This window comes from Hemitrygon akajei, chromosome 3, assembly GCF_048418815.1.
Source record: "Hemitrygon akajei chromosome 3, sHemAka1.3, whole genome shotgun sequence".
Lineage (NCBI taxonomy): Eukaryota > Metazoa > Chordata > Chondrichthyes > Myliobatiformes > Dasyatidae > Hemitrygon > Hemitrygon akajei.
Window position 1 is genome coordinate 85,679,210 of NC_133126.1, and position 16,380 is coordinate 85,695,589.

Below are 16,380 nucleotides of genomic sequence, written 5' to 3' on the forward strand. Positions count from 1 at the left end.
AAGTAAAGAGCTGGAAAGTTGATAGGTGAAAGAGACAAGGTCATAGAAGAAAGAAAAGTGGAGTGGAGCAAGAGAGGGAGGTGATGGGTGGGCAAGAAGACAAACTGAGAGAGGAAAAAGGGGATGGGGATCATTACCGGAAGTTCAAGAAATTGAAATTCATGCCATCAGGTTGGAGGCTACCCAAATGGAATACAGTATAAGGTGTTGTTCCTCTAACCTAAACGTGGCTTCATTCACGACAGTAGAGGAGGCCATGGATAGACATGTCAGAACAGGAATGGGAAGTGGATTTAAAATGGGTGGCCACTGGGAGATTCCACTTTTTCTCGGCAAAGTGGTCTCCCAATCTACGTTGGGTCTCACCGGTATACAGGAGGCCACTCTGGGGGCATCGAACACAGTCTATGACCCCAACCGACTCACAGGTGAAGTGTCACCCCACCTGGAAGGATTGCTTAGGGCCCTGAATGGTAGTGAGGGAGGAAGTGTTGGGACAGGTGTAGCACTTGTTCCACTTACAAGGATAAGTGCCAGGAGGGAGATCAGCGGGGAGGGATGAATGGACAAGGGAGTCGCATAAGGAGTGATCCCTGTGGAAAGCAGAAAGTGGAGGAGAGAGGGGAAGAGGGAAAGATGTGCTTGGTGGTGGGATCCCGTCGAAGATGGTGGAAATTTCAGAGAGTTATGAGTTATGTGCTGGACGCAGAGGCTGGTGGGGTAGTAGGTGTGGACAAGAGGAACCCTATCAATGGTAGAGTGGTGGGAGGACGGGGTAAGACCAGACCTGTGTGAAATGGAAGAGATGCGGTTGAGGGCCGCGTTGATGGTGGAGGAAGGGAAGCTCCTTTCTTTGAAAAAGGAGGACATGGCCTTCGTTCTAAAATGAAAAACCTCAACCTGACAGCAGATGTGACAGAGATGGAGGAACTGAGAGAAGGTGATGGTGTTTTCACAAGTAATAAGGTGGGAAGAGGTATCGTCCAGGCAGCTGCGAGAGTCCGTGGGTTTATAATAGACATCAGTGAATGCTATATGCTACAACCATTCATTCCATAATCTTACATATATGTGAAATTAATGAAATAGTCTATAACAGGAAGGATCTGACTGATCCTTATTGATCCTTCAATATAGGAATTACAACCACTAATTTTCAGGAAAGAAGTCTCCCTTTAACCCATATGATACTGTAAAAAATGCCAGAACCAGCATAAGTTTTGAATCCAATAGTCATGTAAATGTATTATAATCAATATAATTCTTCCCAGGTCATAACTGGCCAGCATTACTAATAGCCCTTTTAAGTTTATACAATGTAAATTTAACATCCAAGCAAGAGCTGGGACATCCTTTTTTCTTAGAATTTGAAAACTGCTCACCAAAACTATTCCTCTATAAGACCTCTCTTCTTTACTGAAATTGGCCGAACTATGATATGTGTTTTTGCTAATAATTCTGCTTTTTCAGAGTCAGCAACTGCAACTTTCTCCCCACCATACAAAACCGGTATTGCATCAAATGTTTTCATTCCCCCAATTTTCCGCTACCTGGATCCCTTTCCCAGTACTAACACCGTACGATCTCAAATAAATTTTCTTTGCCTTTCTCACTACTTTTTAAAACTATGGCTTGAGCTCTTTTGCGTTGTATGAAAGATGAATGGGGCTAACACTGCCTAACTTTCTTAGAAGCTTTATTCTGCTCCTTCACTGCTCTGTTATATTTCATCAATCCACCAGAGAACAGCTCTGCTTTTATTATCTCCCAATGATCTGGGAATTGATTCCTTAGCTATTGAGTTGAGCGCAGAACACAAGGTATTATTACATAACTTGATATTATCCAAAACCAAGTGATCAGGAAATCTATTTTCACATAAATCATCAAATACATCCCAATTTGTCTTTTTAAAATTCAATCTGGGGATATGAGAACCTTTCCTCTAATACACATCTATTCCCATTGTACAGATATTGGGGACATGATCATTCCCTACTGTTGTATTATTAAACACTTTGCAGTTACACACACTTACCATCCTTAGATATCATCATAAGGTCTATAGCAGGAACAGTGTTGTTAAATAGATTTATCCTTTTACTCCTACCATCATTCAAGCACACCAAACACCTTTCTTCCCGAAAGTCTTCCACCATTGTCTCATTCACACTTGTGACACTACAACCCCACATAGTACTGTCAGTATTCAAATCTCCATACCATATGACCTTATTTTTCCCATTTCCACCCACACTTTCTGATCTACCAGGTGTTAACCTTTCACAAAGGTTATCAAAATTTGTTATCTGTACTTTACTACTCTTTCCCCACATTCCAACTACAATTACCTCATGAAGAACTCCAATTTCCACAACCTGATGTGTTATCCCGTTTTTGACAAAGGTAGCGACTCCATTACCCATTTTCCAATTATATCTTTTAGGAACATAACCTTGTATCTTAAAATATAGACTAGATTTCAACAGGTTTCCTGTACATATATCATCTGCTGTATTTGGTATATATGTAATAAATTTCTTAAACTTTTAACCATTAGCTAACAGGCTTCTATCATTCCATTGTAAGATTAGAGAAACTATTAACAACCATCCTTTGAAGTCTGAACATTATTTACTCCTCCGTGTAAAGCATCATTAATAACTTGTAGAGCTAAGTCTTTTATCTCTGGATGTGTCTTTACAATTTTCAATATAATTTTATTTATTTCTGTCCTACTTTTAGTTTGTGCTGTACAATCTACCACAGCTACCATGAAAGTGACAAACTTTAGTTTATCATCAATCAGAGAATCAATCCTTTGTTACACCATTATTCACTTTACACATTATCTTTAAACTATCTGTATTTTGGATATTAATAGGTCCAAATGATACTCCTCTGCATATGATATATCCATTTCCACCTGAACATGTTGCACTTCCACAGCTTTCTTATGTACAGGACACCCTGCACAAGCAGAGCTATGTTCTCCTCTGTAGTTGCCACTATTTAGCCTAATGCCTTCTCCATAAATGCCATAATCATGTTCTCCACCACATCTACCACACCACTTTCTACCCTTGCAAACAGCTACTACATGGCAAACTTCTGGCATTGAAAACATCTCAGAGGGGCACATGGACTCGAAACATGTAACTCATATAATCTAAATTAACCCTGTCCAGCAAAATTTCTTTTCCATCAAATTTAATCAACACCAGTAAGCTATCTGTTCTTACTCCACCATGAAGCCCTTTTAAACATTTAGCATCCACGACTTTTCCCCAAGCTGGGTTATTTTTAACTAGGTCCGTGGATACATGTAGAGGCACACCAGAGATTACACCTCAAGGCCACTGTTGTTCAATATAATATCTTGATGTTACTTACCTCCCTCCCACTGCTTTAAACCCCATTTGCTTACTATCTTTACAAAGTACCAAGACTGATCCATCTCTTAAAGGTTTTGTGCCCAGAATATCTCCTAATGCTTTTTATTCCAAATCCTTAGTTAATCGAATTAGACTGATATCAGAAATAGGTCCACATTCTAGACTCAACAAAACATTACATTCTTCCTTTCTTCTTTTATTTAGGTCCACTTTACTGCCTTCATTACTACAATCTTCGATTTGCTACTTATTTTTCCTTTTCTCAGAAACCTGCCGATCGCCTTCCTCTGTACAACTCCTATTATCCAATATCACCTTCCATTCGCTACCTTTGTCTTTGCCAAAACTTACCGTCATCTTTACCTTCCCCCGCTGAAAGGCAGACTCAGTCCTTTGCTCCAGCCCCAGTTCTCCAAGCAACTCCGCTGGACCCTAGCCACATGTACAGCTTCGGAATCCGCTCTCCATCGAAGACATTCTCTTTATTTAATTAACTCACTACTCTCCAGTTTATTTCTAACCAATTAACCCACTACCCTCTAAATTATTTCTAACCAATTAATTTTTTACTAACAGTGCAGACCCAATGGACTAATCATTCACTCTCCAATGTACTCCAATGTGCATCGAGAGCATCCTGACTGGCAGTGTCATTGCTTGGTACAAGAACTGTACTACCCTCAATCGCAGGGCACTGCAGAGGGGTGGGACATCCACTATACGTACAGCAGTTGAATTCGAATTTGACCATTTTCAATGGACGAATGGCAGTCCAGTTTGAAAGCAAAATTCTGCAGGTGCTGCAAATCTGAGATTAAAGTGTAGGAACTACTTAGCTGGTCAGGCAGTATCTGCAATATGCAGAGAGAAGCACTGAATATTACAGCTCACTGACATCTTCAGACCTCCAGGTGAGTTGATGGAGCAATTGGTAGATCAAATAATGGACCATTTAAAAAAGGATCTGGAAAGTTTATGAAATTATATATTTGAGACTATTTCTAATTCAATTGTAGTAGGCTGGATGGCCTTCTTCTATGTTGATTTCACTTTGAGCTTCATGTGCTCTCCTTTGTCCCTCATGAACTGAGTTTTCCCCAGAGATATTAAGAGGTGACATGCGAGAGGTAGATTAAAATTATCTAGTAGAAATAGAGTGCAAAAAACTTTTGCCCTTATCGGAGGTGGATAAAACTAGAGGATACAGATTTTGTGTAAGGGGCAGGAGATAAAGAGGGGATGCTCTGTTTCCATGTTGTATGCCTCTGACAATCCTCCATATATGTTACCGTGTAAGATGTATCTGCAGTTTGAGCTTTTGACACTAGATGGTGATGTTGCCTTTATTGACAAACTTCATTAATGTCAGGTGTACCTTGTTAAATACAAGAGCATAAAACTTGAGGGTATCAAATTCATCTTGCGCAGCAGTACAAAATGAGCTATTGCACATCAGCAAGCCGTTTTACACCCCATCTGATTTTGATCCCAAGACAAAGTTATACCTCATTGTGTCAATTAGATTTATCCCTGAGTCAACATTACTGAAGAAACATTGTCTAACTTTGTTGTTGTAGGACAAACCAGCTCCTGTATTTTCAATGGTACAGCAGTAACTCCATTGCAAGCATAATTTGCTGACAATAACGAACATCTGGAGTACTCCGAGATCATGGATGGTGCTATATAAATGTTAAGTCTTTCTTAGAATCTGGAGAAAGTCACTGAAAAGTCAAAATGACATACTGGGACATTACTGAGGGACGGCTACAGAGTTTTAGATGACAGTATCAGCCCAATGATAGAGTCGTGGAGTCACAGAAACCTGGAAAGAGGCCCTTTGGCCAACCAAGTCCACACTGATTATCAAACACCCATTGTTACTCTAATCTTATCCTAGTCCCAATGCATTGCCCTAATATTCTCGTCAACTTTCCCCCGATTCTACCATTCACCTAAGGAAAACTTTACAGTGGCTGATTAATCTACCAACCCACACATCATTGGGATGTGGGAGGAAACCCACACAGTCACAGGGAGAACGTGCAAACTCCATATGGACAGCAACCGAGATCAGGATCGGACCTGGTTTGCTGTAAGTGGGACTGAGTTTGGATGCAACAAAGTTGCTCCCAGCCCAGTTGATCTTGTGAAGTACTCTTCACAAATATTTGGGCACTGGTGTGGCCCAATGAGTCAAGCAACAGTTGTTGTCCTCATAATGTCATACCTTGCAGAACATGTGAATGATTTCTCCATCATGATCCTTGGGTACAGGTGCTAGTAGTACAGTTGGAGACAAATAGTTTGAGGTGGATCTGGAAATCCCTAGCATTGACGGGTGGTATCAGGCCAAACCCTCCAGGCGTTAAAATCTCCTTTTGATTGTCATCAATCTCAGTTGATTGATTGGAAGCAGTATTGGATATGGCAAGTCTATAGGATGGTGGAATTATAATGTCACTAGTTTGGTAGTACAATTAGTGGCTGAGTCCTGAGGGACATAGCTTCTAGATTTGGTCTGTGGCAGATAGTGAATGAACCAATACATAAACTTCCTGGATCTCATTCTCAACAATCTACTTGTGAATATTTCTCCAGAACAGCAGTGGTAGAAATGACCTTGTGGTGACATAGTCTCATCTTCACCTTGAGGATTCCATCCATCACTGCTAATGTGCTAATTGGGCTGGCCTTAGAACTGATCTGGCAACTCAGAACTGGACATCCAGGGGACTGCATGGAGCACAACTAAGAGCAGGGATGTCTACCACCACAGGGCCTCAGGGCCTAGCAGACACCTTACTCCAATTGTACTGTAAACCCTGGTTTAGTGAAGAATGCAGAAGTTCATGCTGGGTAGAGCACCAGACCTGGCATTGAGGTGCCACCCTTGCAGGACATGCAATGGATGGTGTAAAGTGATCATACAACCAATGGATCAGATCAGAGCTTTGTAGTCCTGGCACATCAGGTCCAGAATGATGGTGGACAATTAAACGGGAGGAAGCTCCCAGATGATACCTATCCTCAGTGCTGACAGGCCTAACACGCAGGGGCTGACGGCAAGGCCGAAGTGTTTAAAACCACAATCAGTTGGAAATGCCGAGCGAATGATCCACATCTGCTTTCTCCTGAGCTCCCCCACCATTATAGCAGCTGTTCCTCAGCCAAATAGATTCACTTCACACGACTGTCAAGAGTGTTAGGGAGTATTTTGGACTTATGTGAATATAGCAGCTATTAATTCAAACAAGAACCAGTCTTCAGTTCCTTATTGCAAATGGAAAAAAGATCAGAACTCTTGCAATTAGCCTTCATTTTTTTGTAAAATTGCAGACAGTAAATTGAAGTTATGAGCACAGTTTCTTCCACAAACTAAGAGATTGCATATGCATCAGCTTTGCATTGAGACAACGGGGTTGTGATAATTGTCTTGCATTGACTATGGTTTTAAGGAACTTGCACCATTATATAAGATCAAGGAAGTGTCCCAGCCAAGGTAATTGTATATTCAGAGGTGTCTGCCACTATAAATATGCAATTCAAAGGAAGCATTGTCAACCCAAAATATTGAAGTAAATGATGATGTCATTGTAAATATTGAAATTCTATAGATTCACTTGCTGTTACTGTGGCGACCCACTTTCTGTGCAGGTGAACCGGCTCACAAATAGCCAGTGCGCGGGGGGAGACTTTGGTAATGCACCTCTGACGTCATTTCTGCCAGGAGAGGGTGGGCGCTAGGGATTAAATGCCAGCGTCGCAAAGTTTGAATAAACTAGTCTCGAAATGACTTACCGACTGCGTGTCGTTATTTCAGTGCTGTGTGTAGCACATCGCTACATTGGTGACCCCGACGGTCCAGACGGGATTTGGACCAAAGATGACCGACTCTTCATCTGTTTACGCAGTTTCGCTGAAACTGCCGACTTTCTGGACGCTGCGACCACGCGTGTGGTTTAGCCAAGCAGAAGCCCAGTTCCAGATTCGGCAGATATCCTCTGATTTCACGTGTTACTACCATGTGGTGAGCGCCCTTGACCAGGAGACGGCCACCCAGGTTGCGGATTTCATACAGTTGCCCCCGGAAGAAGGCAAATATGAAGCATTCAAAGTGCTGCTCATTGGGACCTTTGGCCTCTCGCGGCATGAGCGGGGTGCCCGCCTGCTTCACCTGGATGGTTTAGGAGACAGACTGCCGTCAGCATTGATGAACGAGATGCTGGCCCTGGCTGATGGACACAAGCCCTGCCTCAAGCATGTTCGAGCAAGCGTTCCTAGAGCAACTGCCCGAGGACATAAATCTGCTGCTGGCCGACGCAGATTTCAGCAACCCCCGGAAGGTGGCAGCCCGGGCAGACGTGCTGTGGAAAGCCAAGAGGGAGAGCGTGGCGTCCGTCAGTCAGATTACCAGGCCACATGCCTAACAGCTGACCAGACCAGGCCCGGCAGGGGGGCGCACACAACACAGAGGCAGGAGTGAGGAGGACAGTGAACAGTGGTGTTTCTACCACCAGCGGTGAGGCACAAAAGCCCGCCGTTGTCGCCTGCCCTGCAAGGGCCAGGGCCAGCTGCCACTAATGACTATGACTGCTGGCCACCAGGACAGCCTCTTGTACGTCTGGGACAAACAGTCAGGACGCCACTTCTTGGTCAACACCGGAGCGGAAATCAGCGTCTTGCCCCCCGACGGGGTACGACACCCGCAACAGGAAGCCAGGACCCATCCTGAGGGCCGCAAACGGCAGCACGATACGGACCTACGGCACCCGCACAGTGCAGCTGCAGTTTGGCGCCAGCCGGTTCACGTGGGACTTCACACTGGCCGCCGTGGCCCAACCACTCCTGGGGGCGGACCTCTTGCGAGCTCACAGCCTGATGGTCGACTTGCAAGGGAAAAGACTGGTCCATGCCGAGACTTTCCAGACGTTCTCCCTGGGTGAAGCCAAGTTGCCGGCCCCACACCTGGACTCCATAACGCTGTCGAACAACGAATTCGCCAGAATCCTGGCGGACTTTCCATCGATTCTGGCACCGCAGTTCACGGCAGCCATGCCCAGACACGGGGTACAGCACCACATTCCGACCCAGGGACCACCCCTCCATGCCCGCGCACGAAGGCTCCCCTCAGAAAAGCTCCGCCTGGCGAAGGAGGAGTTCAAGAAGATGAAGGAATTGGGGATCGTACGGAGGTCCGACAGCCCATGGGCCTCCCCCCTGCACATGGTGCCCAAAGCAGCTGGGGGTTGGAGACCATGTGGCGACTACCGCAGACTGAATGAGGCTACAACTCCAAACCGCTACCCCGTGCCGCACATACAGGACTTTGCAGCAAACCTGCATGGGGCAAGAATCTTTTACAAAGTATACCTTGTCCGGGAATACCATCAAATCCCAGTGCACCCTGAAGACATCCCCAAAACAGCACTTATCACCCCGTTTGGCCTGTTCGAGTTTCTCCAAATGCCGTTCAGCCTGAAGAATGCTGCACAGATGTTCCAGCGGCTAATGGATGTGGTGGGATGCGACTTGGACTTTGCGTTCATCTATTTGGACGACATCCTTATAGCCAGCAGTAGTCGTCAGGAGCATCTGTCCCACCTCTGCCAGCTCTACTCCAGCCTGAGTGATTTCGGCCTCACGATCAACCCGGCCAAATGCCAGTTCAGTCTCGATACCATCGACTTCCTGGGCCACAGGATTACCAAAGATGGGGCAACACCTCTGCCCGCCAAGGTAGACGCGATCCGCCACTTTGTCCGGCCCAACACAGTCAAAGGCCTTCAGGAGTTTGTTGGTATGGTGAACTTCTACCACCGTTTCCTCCCCTCAGCAGCCCGTATCATGCACCCTTTGTACACCCTGATGTCGGGTAAAGGCAAGGACATTACTTGGGATGAGGAGGCCGCGGCCGCTTTCGTTAAAGCCAAGGAAGCCTTGGCAGATGCCGCGATGCTGGTGCACCCCAGAATGGATGTTCTGACCACACTCATGGTGGACGCATCCGACACAGCAGTCGGTGGGGTGCTGGAGCAGCTCATCGAGGGGCGCTGGCAACCCCTGGCGTTCTTCAGCAAGCACCTACGACTACCCGAACTCAAGTACAGTGCTTTTGACCGGGAGCTGTTGGCACTGTATCTGGCAATCTGGCATTTCAGGTACTTCTTAGAAGGCAGGCCGTTCACCGCGTTCACGGACCACAAACCATTGACCTTCGCATTCATGAAGGTGTCCGATCCCCGGTCGGCTCACCAGCAGTGACATCTGTCCTACATCTCCGAGTACACGATGGACATCCAGCATGTCTCGGGAAAGGACAACATCATGGCAGATGCACTCTCTAGACCAGCTGTCCAGGCCCTGTCCCTGGGGGTGGACTATCCAGCGCTGGCAGAGGCGCAGCAGGCAGACGGCGAGATGCCCAGCTACAGGACCGCAGTCTCGGGTTTGCAGCTGCAGGACTTTCTCGTAGGCCCAGGTGAGAGGACCCTCCTGTGCGACGTGGCTACCGGCCAACCTCGCCCCATCGTCCCGGCAGCCTGGAGGCGGCGAGTTTTCGACTCCATACACGGTTTGGTGCACCCATCTATCAGGACAACCATCTGGCTGGTCTCCAGCAAGTTCGCGTGGCACGGACTTTGCAAGCAGGTCAGTGAATGGGCCAGAACGTGCGCGCAGTGCCAAACAGCCAAGGTGCAGCGGCACACTAAAGCCCCGCCGCAGCAGTTTGAACCCACCCCCCGGAGGTTCGACCACATTCATGTGGATATCGTGGGCCCCCTACCAGTGTACCGAGGAGCGCGGTACCTCCTAACTATGGTAGACCGGTTCATGAGGTGGCCAGAGGCGGTCCCGCTCACCAACACATCTGCCGATTCCTGCGCCCGAGCACTGATTGCAACCTGGGTAGCACGCTTCGGGGTACCAACCCACATTACCTCCAACAGAGGCGCCCAGTTCACCTCCAGCCTGTGGTCGGCTGTGGCCAGCCTGTTGGGAACGCAGCTACACCACACAACTGCCTACCACCCACAGTCGAACGGACTAGTGGAACGCTTCCACCGTCACTTGAAGTCGGCTCTCATGGCCCGCCTGAGAGGACCTAACTGGGTGGACAAGCTTCCCTGGGTCCTGCTTGGAATTCGCTCAGTGCCCAAAGAGGATCTGCACGCCTCGTCAGTCGAGTTGGTGTACGGCGCAACCCCTGACCGTCCCAGGAGAGTTCATACCAGCCCCAAGGGGGCAAGAGGAAGAACCCGCAGCAGTCCTGGACAGACTACACAAAAGGCTTGGCAACCTGGCCCCCGTACCGACTTCACAGCACGGACGGACCCCGACCCATGTACCCAAAGACCTGCAGAACTGTAAGTTTGTGTTTGTACGAGGGGGCGGACACCGGGCACCGCTACAACGGCTGTACGAGGGGCTGTTCAAGGTGATCAACATCAACGGGTCCACGTACGTTCTGGACATTGGGGGGAGAGAGGAGGTTTTCACGGTGGACTGAATCAAACCAGCCCATGTAGACTTGGCGCAGCCGGTCGAGGTTCAGGCACCGCGGCGCAGAGGCAGACCTCCCAAACAGAGGCTGATCCAGACTGTGGACATTGGGGGGTGTATTGCCGGTTCTGGGGGTGGGGTGGGGGGTTATGTAGCAACCCACTTTCTGCGCAGGCAAACCGGCTCACAAATAGCCAGCGCACAGGGGGAGAGATTTTGGTAATGCACCTCTGACGCCATTTCCGCCCGGAGAGGGCAGGTGCTAGGGATTAAATGCCAGCGCCGCGAAGTTTGAATAAACTAGTCTCGAAACGACTTACCGACTGCGTGTCGTTATTTCAGCGCTGTGAGTAGCACATCGCTACATTACCATTGATCTTAAGGGTATAAAAATTGTGATTGATATACTTTTAGCTTGTGAGCCTCGACCGAGACTGTCTCCCGAACGACGCCTGCTTGTTGTGCTGAGTAAAGACCAGCTTTAGTGTTTCTCCAGTGACTTTGACCACAGACACAACAAGAGCATTGGAAACCACAAAGGCTATGAAGGCGAACAATGTATCCACTGTAGTATTGAAGAGCTATGCTCCAGGTTTAGCTAGGTCTCAAGATAAACTGTCCCAATGTAATCTACCTGACAATGTGAACTATTGCCTCAGAATTAAGCAGGACAAATCCTATCTGGCTAATTATAGCCCCATCACAAGCAAAGTAAATTGTGCCATCGATGGTCCTATCAAGTGGCACGTACTCAACAATAATCGCCTTGCTAATACCTGTATGAAGTTTAGCTGGTTTTCAGCTCGAGACTTCTTCATAGCTGTGGCCCCAACAGGAACCAATGAGTTGACTTATTGATAGGAGGTGAGCGTACTTGTCCTTGACCTGAAGAAAGTTTACCCAATCGTTGCACCAAGGAACTCCGATGAAACAAATCAACAGGCATCAAAGGGAAAATGCTCCAGTGGCTGGAATCATGTCTTGCACAAAGGAAAATAGTTTTGGTCATTGGAGATTAAAGCCCAAGCCCTGGGATACCGCTGTAGGATTTCCTTGGTGTATTGGCCCACGCCCAATCATTTTTAGCTGTTTTCACCAGAAGGTCAGAGCTGAGGATGTCCACTGAATAGTGCACAATGCTCAGTTCTGTTCACAACCCCCCTCCTCCCCAGCACATACAGTAAAACAGCCCCTGCCCGATTCCTCAAGATTCAGGCATGAGTTTATAAGTGCCAGGACAAGAACAAGGACCCACCCACCTAGGTGGAGTGAGGAGTGAGAATCCTACAGGACAGGAGCCCATTTCCCGTTCTGGCTACTTTATCCAAATAGTTCAACCTCCTGTTTTTTTCCCATAGTGCTCCAGACTTTTTAAGTATTTACCCAATTCTTTTTGAAAGTTATAATTAATTCTGCTTCCAACAGTTAAATAGTGCACTGCAGACTGTAACCACCTTTTGCATAAATAAAGATTCTCCTTATCGCCCTCCTGCCAGGGGGTAGACTGTCGTCCTGTATTTTAAATATCATGGAAGCATACTTTGCAGGTTGTTTCTATTGATTGATCGTGGTGTTTATAGAGCACGTTTGAATTTGATTGGGCTTTAACTCCCCACTTTTGCTTCTGCTGCTTTGATCCTGTTTTCTCTGATCTCGAGGAATGCTTCTAGCAATGGAACTTCCTGGGAAGACTCCTGTATGTAAACAATCTTTTTAGGATGGACTTCTGGAATCTGTCCATGTCAATACCTGCCTGGTTGTTGAGTGAAGGTGTTACCGTTGATTGTCTGTTGTGTAGCCTTTAGTGCTCAGCAGCCAGCTATTATTTCCTGTTTTTCTCACTCAAACAATGGTGGGAAAGGCTTTCCTCTGTGACTAGGCCTCGAGGTTAGTTGGAACAAAGAGGAAAAAGTTCTCCCATTGTCTGCAATTTGATAACCATATTCTTTTCCTCTTTCTTAAAATTACTTTTAGATTATAAAAATCTACGGGTCTGGAAATTGTGCCAGTGGACACTGTGAACTCAATGCCAGGAATTCCACCTTCCAGGCTATGTATGCATCTCCAGAAATTAAAGGCAAATTCCCATAATGAGAAAACAATTGTAAGGACATTTAAATAAAATGCTTGAAAAAGTTAATGCTATTTTAATTCACTGTAGAATTAAAAACTACTTTATGGAAGGACATCAAATCATCCAAATGAGTGGGAGAGCAGGGCCATCTGCAGGGTGCTGATGAAGGCAGCAGGTCATGTGATAAAACCTCTAGGATTTGTCCTCTCAAGTGTTTTCTGTTGATGACAATCTCTTTTGTCCTGAGTGCAACACACCCCCACTAACCCAATCATATCCCTTCCTAATTTCCCAGTTTATTCACATCCCAGTCCCCAACTCCCCCAACCCAATCACATCCCCACTTCCCAAACCCTTGTCAATCAGCACCTCCCACCTATTTATACATCTCATCCATTCAGTCAGCTCTCTGGCCCTGTCGAAGCCCCAATCTTAATCACACTCCTATCTCCCATCCCTCCAACTCAATAGCAACCAAATTAGAATCAATTTTGAAAATGCCTTCAGGTGCCAAAGGGGCTTCATTTCAAAGAACTCCTCAGGGTGGGGTGCTCTGACGGATAGGTGAGCCCAGATACCAGGATCCTATGGGTGGTTGCTCAGGGAGAGGTGGATGAACCCAGATAGTAGATTCCTATGGATGGGATGCTCGGGGGAGGGTGGGTGAGCCCAGGTAACAGGAGTCCAATGGAGGGGTGAGCCCAGGTAACAGGAGTCCAATGGGGGGGTGAGCCCAGGTAACAGGAGTCCAATGGGTGGGTGAGCCCAGGTAACAGGAGTCCAATGGAGGGGTGAGCCCAGGTAACAGGAGTCCAATGGGTCGGTGAGCCCAGGTAACAGGAATCCAATGGGGGGGTGAGCCCAGGTAACAGGAGTCCAATGGGGGGGTGAGCCCAGGTAACAGGAGTCCAATGGAGGGGTGAGCCCAGGTAACAGGAGTCCAATGGAGGGGTGTTTAGAAGGGGATGGATGAGTTCAGGCAGCAGGGGCTCTATAAGGATGGGGGAATAAGTAAGGCAAGAAGCACAAGCCCAGCTGGCAAAAGCCACATGGATATAAAATCTACATTTATAAAACCTGAGCCCTTCTGTATGGACCTGGATCCAATTTAAAATGTATTAATCTTCTCCACCTAAGGCAATGGAAACCTTCGTTGTGCAATAAAAACACTAAGTACTAGAAACACAGAACATGTCAGATGGTGCCCATTGTGTGGGGAAAACAGAGTTATTTGGAAAACAGTTCAAGAGGTACCAGGTTTTGAGCAAATGCAGAAGTGAGGAATGAACTGGGGGAAGAGAAGGTGGTGAAAAGATGTCAGGAAGAAGGGATAACATCAGAAAGGAAAAGATGGACTGATGCAAAAAAAAAGGCTAACAAAGAAACATGAGCTGGGTCCAGAACAGGAGTCAATGGAAAAGGCTGACTCATGAGTGGGAATGTTTGTCTGAAGAAATGAGGGGAGTGGTTATGATATGAAACCTTAAGCTCAGATGAGATGATTTCCCATGGTTCATGAGAATCCTGTCACACGCATCCTCATAACTTAGTCATTTAGCACCCGGGTACGTTCTGCTGAATGCAGTCCAAGCCAAATAGGCCTTTCCTGTGATAGGATGCTCAGAAATTAGCACAGTACTCCAGCTGGTGTCTGATCTGGGCCATATTTCCTCAATGTATTTATGCTGACCTTAAAGGGAATTGCTGCTCTTGGTGACACCTCTGATAGCATGCTGCAGGAAGAAAAGGTTGACTCATTTCCCCTTTACTGGCATGGCATATGCAATTTCTAGGTGGGTGCAAAAGATGATCTAATTCCTCTAAGTAGTTGTTTGGTGGTACGTTGCAGGCAGCAAGAGTGCTAAGCCACTTTACTCGAGTTTGATGAGAGAAGCATCCTAAGGGAAGCTGGTTTCAAATAACCATAGGAAAGCCAAGGCCCTTTCTTCAGCTCCACAGCCGATGAATTAATAGAGAAAAAAAAGAGATTTCTTTCCAAATGAAAAGCAGTCCATCATTCACTTCCAATCCTCCCCGTGCTCCAGCAGAGCTTTCCGTACATTCAGCAATTTTATTAATCAAAAGATTACTTTAAATCATTACGAGGCTCTTCAGTGTGATGCGGTTGGACAGTGTCCAATGCAACAGGTGAAAGCAATGAATCACCAGTACTTTGGAGAAGAGATCTTGCCAAGTCGAGATAGAGAGCAGCTGGTTCCTTTGGAACAGTCATGTTGCTGCCAGTTGTCTCTTTAAACTGCCACACCTTTTAATAGGATATGTAATTGATAGCAAGTAATGTGTTGAAGGCTGGGATCTAACCCAGGGTTTCAGATGATTCATATACAGAGTAATGGATACCTGTGAGTGAGTTCCAGACTAAAGCTTAATGGAGCAATTCAGATTTCTTGTATATGGAAAAGTGGGCAACTTGCATGTGTAGAGATTCCTGTGGCTCCAGAAGGCTGGTGCAGTAGCAGGATTCAAATGAAATCAGGGGTAACAAATAACTGCCATAGGCAAAAGGTGCCTCCCAATATTCTTGCCCCAATGCCAGCACAGAAGGTCATCAGCCATTGGCAGAAACGCTGTGCTTCAGACTTTTGGAGCGTGGATTTGGAGGGGTGAAGGTGTGATAGGAAGTGGAGAACTGATTGATGGTATTGGGGTTGGATTGAGGGCAGAAAGGATTGGCTGTTAACTGGCATTTGGTTGTGGAGAATGCATTCACTCGGGTTCAGAGGTAAATCGGGGAGGAGACTAGCCTGGAAAACAGCCTGTAATTGGATTGCAAGGGAACTTTATTCAATAAAAGAAAAACTGAAACGGTCAGGGAGCATTCTTGATGTGGCTACCTCCAGAAGGAGACAGACTAAACAATGGTGCATCATGATACAGAGCAGTTAGTCTCACAGTGCAATCCCGAGAGCAGTAAGCTTTAAATCACTGCTTTGCCATTACTGATGAATATTACAATGCTCCTTTGGTCAACATCTTCTGGATAGAACAAGAAACCATATATTTCACTTATTTTATGTCTTTTATGTTTGATTTTTGTCTTGAATGTGATTCTGGAACTGTAGGAGCCTGTGATTTGCAGTTTGGAGATCATTTGGGTGTTTCAAATCTCTATAGTCTCGGGAAGGATTCCGGGAAGTAGAGGCAGTGTGTGGGACCTCGTGGTGAGAAAGCTGCGAGCCATTGTTCAGCTCCGTTTTGACAATTAAGACTTACATTGTTCACTGATTAAAGCAACGAGGGAGATTGAAACATTGAGGTGAACGTGGAAGGTGTGTGCCAGCTACCTGCCTTTTTATCGCTGGAGGATTGTTCTGCTGCCAGGGAAGGGAGACTGCCTTTTCATCAGTGGTGAGATCTCTCAGCTACGGAGAGGGGAGACTGCCTTTT

General features: G+C 46.4%; 1 protein-coding gene across 1 annotated transcript in view; it reads right to left on the reverse strand.

Annotated features, from left to right (window-relative positions):
* Nucleotides 1-3,849, reverse strand: part of srp14 (signal recognition particle 14) — a 45,350-nt gene extending 41,501 nt beyond the window's left edge. Inside the window, exon 1 of the mRNA XM_073040273.1 lies at nt 3,747-3,849. Coding sequence (XP_072896374.1) covers nt 3,747-3,752 — 6 coding nt within the window. The 5' untranslated portion in view covers nt 3,753-3,849. The remainder of the gene's footprint in view (nt 1-3,746) is intronic.
* Nucleotides 3,850-16,380: the final 12,531 nt, after the last annotated feature.